Below are 8865 nucleotides of genomic sequence, written 5' to 3'. Positions count from 1 at the left end.
CGACGAGGCGTAACGACCAGTTATTTCCAATCACATCTGATGATTGCAAATAATCTTAATTAATTTAGAGTTGTTAGCTAGGTCAAACACATACATTACATACGAGCAGAGACCGCAGGCAGCCTTAGGGCATCAGATGCAACCCTACACTAATTATTGACTAGCAAATGAATATGATTATATATATATATATATATATAAAAGTGGGACAAAAAAAATTAAAATAATGCAAAATATATCGTTTTCAGACCCCACATCATATAGTTAGATCGATCGATGCCTTTTTGTGTCCAGAGAAGAAAAAATTAACTTCTCTGTTAATGATATTTCCAACTAAATGAAAAAGAAAGAAGAAAGAAGATTTTTATTAGTTACTAAGAAGGTTTGGGAGCTCCGAAACCCTAAGTAGCTCTTCCAAGTAATCGGCTCCGAGATCCTCGAGCTCCAGCACGTGCTGGATGGCGCGCTGGGCGGTCGACGCCTTGCTCTTCCGGATCGCCGGCGACGGCCTCCGCCGCCTGATTAGGTGCTTCTTCTTCAGGGCCATCACGAAGGAGCCATCGTCGACGGATGCGGCGGCGCTCCTGCGCCAGCAGTCCAGCTGCCTGAGCGACTCCTGCACCCGCTCCATGGGGAAGTTGAGCACCGCCAGCCGCCCCCGCATCGACAGCGCCGCCTGGTCGTAGGCCATCGCGGCCGCCTCCGCGGTGTCGAACGTTCCCAGCCACACCCGCGCGCCGTTCCGCGACGAGTCCCGGATCTCGGCCGCGAACTTCCCCCACGGCCGCCGCCGCACCCCCCGGTACCCGCCGGCGGAGGGCGGGCGGTGCCGCCCCGACTCCGCCTCTACGACGGCCGACGCGGCCTCGGGGAGCGCGTCGAGGAGGGCCGTGGCGCCGCCGGTGTCGTTGGCGTCGAAGGGGAGCTGGGAGGCGGCGCCGCAAGAGAAAGATCCGGAGGATCCGGACAAGAACTCGACGTTCATCGGTCGATCTATTTATAGGTAATTTATGGGAGCGGCTTCGATTGGGTCGACGAAAATGGGAGGAGGGGAGAATGTTTATAGCAGGGAGGGAATCAAAATCCCAAGCCACTCGAAAAGTAAACGGGTGGAAGTTGGAATGAACGACAAAACAGAAAGGGACCCACCGGACTCTCAATCTGGATTGCGTGACGTACGGCGGCTAGATACGACAAGATACGATGACGTCACTCGTTAAAAGTTTTCCAGGCGGGGTTGGATGCTGTCGGGATCTATTGGATGGCCGACTTGCCCTTGGAGGTAAGGCATGCGACAGAAGAAGCTTAAAAAAAAAAATTATTCCATCATATCATATGGATGATATATCTGAAGTAATGATTAATGATTGATTTTTAAAAATTTAAAATTTAAAATTTAAAATTTATTTTGACCTCTGCATATTTGCATATTTACATGTATCTTTCTTTATATTTATAGAGTTGGTACTAAAGCGACGGTTAATGTATCGGATCTAGGGCTGTAAATAAATCGAACTGGTTTGTGAGTTTTTCTAGTCAACTCGAAAAATATTCGATTCGTATTCAAATTTATCAAATTCGAATCAAACTTGAACATATTCGAACTTTTTTTTTCGAACCGAACTCGAATCCAAATTATATTATTCGAACCGCTTGCGAGTCTCTCGCAAGCCTTAACATTTATTAACATAAGTTAAATATATATTAAATAAATAAATTTCGAGTCTTTCGAATCTATTTTCGAGCAATAATTCAAATAGTTCGTGAACATGTTCGAATATTTCGAGCCGAACTCGAACCTGATCCCTAATTCAAGCCAAACTCGAATCAAACATTTTAAATTTTTCGAACTTTGAATTGAGTTCGAACTTGAATATACCTATTTCAAGCTAAATTCGAGCTTTAAATTTTTCTACATATTCAACTCGATTAGATTCGTTTATACCCCTAATCGGATCTACATTGAAAAAAAAAATTATGCACACAAAATATCTTTCAAGTTAATTTTAAAATTTTACTTTTTGATGGTAAGGATTTAATGAATCAAAGTAGTAAGAACACTCATGGGAGCAAGAGCTATACAATATAAAATAAAAAATAAATAAGATGGGTATAAAAAATAAAGTGTCTTATTTTTATAAAAATTCTAAAATGAAAGGCATGTGAATTAGTTGGTTTAACAATCTTAAAAAAAAATATTAATAATGGATGCCAAAAGAAATGTTAATGGAATGTCAAGCAGACGAAAGCATAGCTAGGAAGGAGAGATGCACGTAATGATCTTGTAATTAGAATGTGAAACAATTCCATGAGATCGGGTGATGTTAGAAAGAACATCAAATGTGAAAAAAAAAAAAAAAAGTTACGTCGAGTTATTACCAAGGAAGAAAAGAAAACTAAAGAGGTAAGGAAAACCAACAAAGACAAAGGAAGATAATAAAGATAAATCAATAAATAAATCGTATAACATATGGAACAATGAATGATGTGGTGCAATGATTGGATACTTTCTTAGTTTTTGAGATATAAGGATTGAATTTCTATTTTTATGAGATTGAATCAATCACCCTCATAGTTAGTAAGTTGTGTCAACAGAAAAATTGATAGAATTTGATTTATGATATTTGCATTAATATATTAACAAAGAAACTATCCATCAATATTATTAAGATGTTTGATAACATACATATTAATGTTAGATATATGATATTTGCATTGAAGACCTGACCAAATTTAAGGGACACTGCGTCTTAATTACTTGTGATGCATGGCTGCTGAATAGCAGAATAAGATTGATTGCACCCTAATTAATTAATTGATCGTAATTGTGGTGTCACCCTAAAAAATATCAGCTAGAAAATAATTCCTCCTAAATTATTAATTACGAGTAACAATCATTAATTCTCTTTTGAAAAATGATGTTAGATTAACGCAACTTTTTTAAGTTAATAAGTTCGATATGGATGTAATTAATTATTTAAACTAATTGGAAAATGCTATTGCTGTCTGATATCATTCTGTTTGGATCTCTTCGTGTTATTCTTCCTTTACTAGGAGGAGATAATATAATAAATAGAAAATAATGGAGGTGCATGTGATTATTTCCCTTTTTTAGGTTTACATGTGATTGATTAAGTTAATTAAGTTATATATTTGCAAGCATTTTGAATGTGTCATTCTATTTGGATTTTTCTGTGGTCTGAAAGCAGGCAATAGGGAACTGACAAAGAGTGTAAGCATCTGATGCATACAATTAAACTACACTTAATTAATAAAGCCATCAAAGTACCCCAAAAACATTTCCTATTTGCATATAAAATTATCTCGAGGGGATACCTAAACACTTAAATACAAAGTATAATAAAACAAATTCACATTCAAACAAAATCCAGGACAGTGACAATATTTAACAATTCACAAAATATAACATCACAAGATACAAAATTTACATTCCCAATAGCTCCTGTCTACAATTTTTTTGGGAAGCACGTCGACAAGAAATATAAAAAAAATAAAAACCTAAAATAAGGTCAGGGGTGGAGTATGACCATGTTTAAGAGGTGCTAAGGTTGGCTAATGGATAAGGATTAGAGTCACACTGAAAAGGAATATTAAAAAGGTGTAGGACGATAGAATGCAAGAAGAGAAGAGGGTAGCTCAGCAACTAACTAGAAATTAAGTTTCACTAATTAAATACTCTATGGTATTAATAGATTTCTTTAAGGTGTGGAAAAGTTCAGAGCTACTCTGAAACAGGAGGATTTGTGTATTACAACTTCAAGTATTCACTCTCCTATGATTTACAAAGCGTGTTCATCATGGAACAAATGGTATCTAAACTAATGTCACCATATTTTCTCTCTGAAACAAAATATACATTTTCAATAGAGAAAACCCCTACCCGCTGTTGCTGCACATACAACCGAAATTTATATCTGACCTCTGTCCTCTTTTATCAACACGAATGAAGGCCGTTGATGGTGCTGCTTGCTAGCAGTTTAGATTTAACAGTTGGGAGAAACAGGTCGGTCGCCAGCTTTTGATATCGCAAACTGTGTGCCGTCTTTGAGATGGCCTGTTGCCGTAGGCCAAAGCCATTTCAGAACATTTGGACCAAGAATCTGCCAGACAATTACAATCAATAAAGTCAACTGAATGAGAAAACTCGTGACATAATCCGCAAAGTTAAGAAAGGGATGTAGTACCATGGAAAGATTCTTATATACACCAAGATCGAACCGATGATGATGCTTTTGGCCACTTTTCTTAGCCAGCCACATTGCTCTTACCGCAATTCGGTACTGGTTGAAAACCAAATAGGTGGATATGTCATTTTCATAAAGTGAATACATGACGCTGAAGGCTGAAACGTACAACTGACCTCTATGGTCGTAATGTTATGAGTCAGCAGATAAATGTGCCAGCCTAGTAGGGTGCTCAAAGCCAAGCTCAACAAAGATACAAGAGAACCAAAGAGGACCTGTCATCTGTTTTGGTCAGTAATATTAATATGAAAAGAAAAGAGCTAGAAATGGAGGAGAGAACAATTCGTACACTTTACTGTGGTAAACCAAGTTCGAATTTTTATCTGTGTAATGACCAATCAATGTTGTGTATTAGCATGGGTAAGATTATTGATAGGGCATTAAACATGGATGGTCAGGATGGTACCACATTTGTTTTGAGAGTAGGAATAGGGATCAATTTGTGATCGTTGGTTCTGACCAATGTGTCCAAGTCAATTGAGGTCATTATCAAGATAAGCTACGTCCACCATCAGTTGTGGACTCACCTTAGAAGAGTTGGAGCCATCAAAGGGGACTTGCCAACAGGGGAGGACTACAATTCTCTAAGCAAAATGATAAACTTCCCACATTAGATATCTTCCAACCTCATTCGGTCAGTTCACAAGCACCTTCCGTTTCAACCCCACCAACTTCCTTGAAGCTCACTTTGCCTCAGTGGGCCATTCCGACTCACCTCATTCTAAAGACATCAACCGCACCAAACCTAGTTCACCTCAGACACATTACCTACAGCTTGTCTGAATTAATTCCACTAACCCGACCAAACTCCTACCAACTTAACCTCCTCTAGCCCACAATCCAAAATCAGAAGTCTGAGTTAGGAACAAAATCCTAGCAGATTTCACTACCTATTTTATTTGACAATAACATATATCTTCCATGAAATTAGGGGTGTCAATTCGGATGGATCAGACCGGATTCATGTTGGATTAGAAAAAAATATTATAAAAATTCTCAACCCAAACTCAACCCAAATCCGAATACAACTCGAAACCCATAAATCCGAATCCGACCAACCCGATTAAAAACGGCTTTTTTGTGTGGCTATTTTCCTTATAATTCTTCACATTTATCTCAAGATTTCATTATTATTATACTAACATTGATATTGATATAAATAAAAGCATCTTAATTTTTAAAATAAAATTTAATTTAATCCCAAAAAATCCACTAAAACTTAAATTTGGATCAACTCGGGTCAACCTGAACCCAGCCTGAAAATTCCAACCCGAAAACCCTCCAACCCAAGCTTGACCTGAACAAGAAAACCCTCAATCCGAACCTAATTTTTTTTGGATCGACTCGGATTGGATTGTCAGGTCAAATTCATTTTGACACCCCTACATGCAATATGACTACAAGGTATCATTCATGGACCAAAATTGCATATGGATTTTATTATACTATTTGATCTTCACTCACCTAACATTTATTAGGGAATTAGTAATCATCTTGTTCTGGAACCACCTACTTTTAAGAATGTCAAGGTTTGAGTCCTTCTAATGGGTAAAGAGCAGTTGTTGCAACTTGGCTGATATATATTCTAATAAAATTGTACAAGAAGTCATGTGGCTCAAGCTCACTTTGTTATAGTATAAGCAGTGCTGCTCTCAACTATTTGGGATGGGCTACAATAAATCAATAGCAACGTTTTAATTAGCTCAAATATAGTTGTCTTGGTCACCTTCCATCTCTTATTCCTTCAATTATAATCAGCTTAACTGTCTAGGTAAAGAAAATATTGGTCATCCTTCGACATGATAATGCCATCTTAATCTATCTCATTTTATTATCCATTCAGGCCAGGCTATATCTACGTATACTTAAGCTCCCTAGCTCACTGACAAAGCAGCAAAAGAAAACTACGAATTTCTAGATACCACAAGAGGAACTATTTTATGGGCTATACTACATTGTTCTCATGCCTTCACACTGTATTTTATGGAGTAGTTTGGGACAAATTGATCTTGAAAAGTTGACATGAATGCTCATGAACAGTAGGCTAGAGACATGGATATTCTAATATTAGAAAGAATGATGTAGCACCTTTAGGGTATTCCATAATGCAGAGAAAAATGAAGTGATCTTGGATACAGAATAAATAAAATCACATTTGGAGCAATCCTGAAAGTTAAATGATCTAAATATGTTAACAAAATAATCATTAAGCTTGTAAAAAAATTAACAATATCAGATATCAACAGATACAACATTTTGTATCACATAAGCCAGGTTAAATCACTTTAAAATATATCTACCAAACAAGATATAAAATCAACAAGAGCCCATTTCATGAAATAAACCTAATGCACTAAATTGTGCACTTACATAGAAAATCTTATTATAGACTCCCTCAAAATTGTGATGCTCTTCGAGAATATTGATAAAAAACACCACCTGAGACATTGAATCAATCAGTTTATTACTTTTTGATCATGAACAAAGATAAAATGCAAAAGGTCAAAATGCACAAGAATAAGGACACATGCCAGAGTTAGTTATATATGGTGGGTAAATGCAGAAAAAATACCATGGAATAGATAGATGCCATGGCTGCATGAAAGACACATAAAATGAAGGCTTTATAGTTTGCGTATCCTACACAATTACTTATCCATGCACAATGATGATCCTGCAGCCAATTTAGATTGTTACAATGTAGCTTGTATAGAATAAACAAAGTTCAACATTGTTAATGAGCATAAGGTGTATCATACCTACCATTTTCAATACACACCTTCTGCAGACTCGACAGTGATGTGCTCGTGGTGGTTTATAAGTGCTACATTTGTCACAATATTTCAAGGGTTCCCCCTGTTGACAACCATTCAAATACAAATGTTTAATACTGAGAAGCGAGAACACAATGATCTAAACTACATAGATATGGACTTGCAAAAATAGCATGCTCCTATGTCAAAGCAAATAAGGGATGACAGTATACCATCTAAGAAGGGAAATATATAGGTTAATAGCAAAAGATATTTCAAGTAGAGGATCAACATCTACACATGCAACTAGTTCTAATTTCATTTACATATATGTTGCCTAGAGTAGCTTACAACTGTAGCAAGGATACATAGAAAAAAAAAGATAAAACTTTAACATATAAAGATCTTAAAATAGAGTAAATACATTGATGGTAAGTTCAGAAACCATCTATTACAATAACAACAAATTGTGTTTCGAAAGGTTTGTCGTCAGCTACATGGATTTTAAGCCCATGTAAGGCCATATCAATTATCAATAATACTTATATACTTTAGGCCTTACAATTAATTATAATATTTCGGTTGCTTTGTATACTGTGAACCTCCAACTTTAGTTAGTTCAACATGCGTGACTAATTTGCAACTAACTAGGCAGCGAAACCTATTTTAGTTTGGTTAAGCATAAAAGCTAAAAGGGCAATGCAATAGATGATTCTTTACATTTCCTGATCCATGTAACAAGAAAAGAGTTATGAGATTTTATGTCTATTGAATCATGAATAATTCAGTATAAGGAAAACAAAAGCTTCAGACAGGTGTTCTCCATAAATTAGTATATGAAATTGGTGTTTGAAAGATTCAGTAGCATTAATGGGTTCATATAGTGCAGTCAAGAATCAATCCGTTTCAGTCCACCTCATCACAAACTGAATCAGAAGAATAAAACGACACCAAATATACATTTATTTCTAAACTCGAGGATTATAACGATCATCATTACTAGCTTGAGCAGCGCATACGCCACAAATCCTTTAGGATGTAAAAGAACCCAAAGGAGAAGTTATTCAAATGTGGCAATGCTACTAGAGAGAGATCCGAGAAAGCCAATCCAAACAACAAATGGATCCAGTGAATCTCAAATCTAATCAATATGACACATAGTATGCATATGGCCTCGTTAGTCATAATCAAGCCATCCACAGACATATAGTAGGGCTTCCGAACACAACCATATCGTTTTCATCAAACTCTCAGCTAAAACGCCATGAGACTGAGTCCTGAGTCCAAGTTCTACCTCATAAATAAATAAATAAATAAAAGAAACAAGAATTAAGGTGAATAATAACTCACAAACTTCAGAGGGTCTTCAGTTTCGGGGGCGAAAGAAGGAGGAACGCTTCCGGGATCGGTGAGCACGGCCACGAAGAAGGAGAACAGGCACATGAAGGCGAGCCAACTAAAGATGCAAGCGTTGAGGCGACCGGGCGAGGTGCTGAGGCCGAGCAGATCATCAACGAAGACGAACACCGTTATGTAGTACACGACTCCGATGAGCGAGATCGCGGCGATAACCGGCGACGAGGCCAATCTTCCCTTTCCTCCCCCCATCGGCCTCTCCCGGATCTGACAGAGAGGAGGAAAGGAATGACGAGCATGGAACTATGGAAGAGATCAGGTCCCCTTTTCTCGTGCACGGTTCAGCTGCACGATTATTGATGCAGAACGGACGGCCGAAAAGATGACTGAAACTAGGCGTCTCATGGATTGGGCTCGTGTCGAGTCCAATCCATTTAAAACTTTCAGATCCGCTGTTAGTGGGCTTGGGCCTGGATAAGGCCCAGCATGAA

At 37.6% G+C, this 8865-nt stretch overlaps 2 protein-coding genes across 2 annotated transcripts; both read right to left on the bottom strand.

The window, feature by feature from the left end:
* Nucleotides 1-218: 218 nt before the first annotated feature.
* On the bottom strand, nucleotides 219-1051 carry LOC121977971 (ethylene-responsive transcription factor 1B-like). The gene has a single exon (XM_042530368.1). It carries the CDS (start codon nucleotides 983-985, stop codon nucleotides 368-370), a length of 618 nt encoding a protein of 205 aa, XP_042386302.1. The 5' UTR covers nucleotides 986-1051; the 3' UTR covers nucleotides 219-367.
* A 2636-nt stretch (nucleotides 1052-3687) lies between these two features.
* Nucleotides 3688-8678, bottom strand: LOC121976750 (probable protein S-acyltransferase 15). The gene is made up of 7 exons (XM_042529064.1): nucleotides 8369-8678; nucleotides 7029-7121; nucleotides 6838-6939; nucleotides 6636-6704; nucleotides 4382-4480; nucleotides 4206-4301; nucleotides 3688-4121 (listed from the first exon to the last, which is right to left on the bottom strand). Exons 1-7 carry the CDS (start codon nucleotides 8624-8626, stop codon nucleotides 4005-4007), a joined length of 834 nt encoding a protein of 277 aa, XP_042384998.1. The 5' UTR covers nucleotides 8627-8678; the 3' UTR covers nucleotides 3688-4004.
* Nucleotides 8679-8865: the final 187 nt, after the last annotated feature.

Source organism: Zingiber officinale, chromosome 4B (genome assembly GCF_018446385.1).
Source record: "Zingiber officinale cultivar Zhangliang chromosome 4B, Zo_v1.1, whole genome shotgun sequence".
Lineage (NCBI taxonomy): Eukaryota > Viridiplantae > Streptophyta > Magnoliopsida > Zingiberales > Zingiberaceae > Zingiber > Zingiber officinale.
Note: the sequence above shows the minus strand (reverse complement) of the source record. Positions and strands in the feature narration are given on the sequence as shown.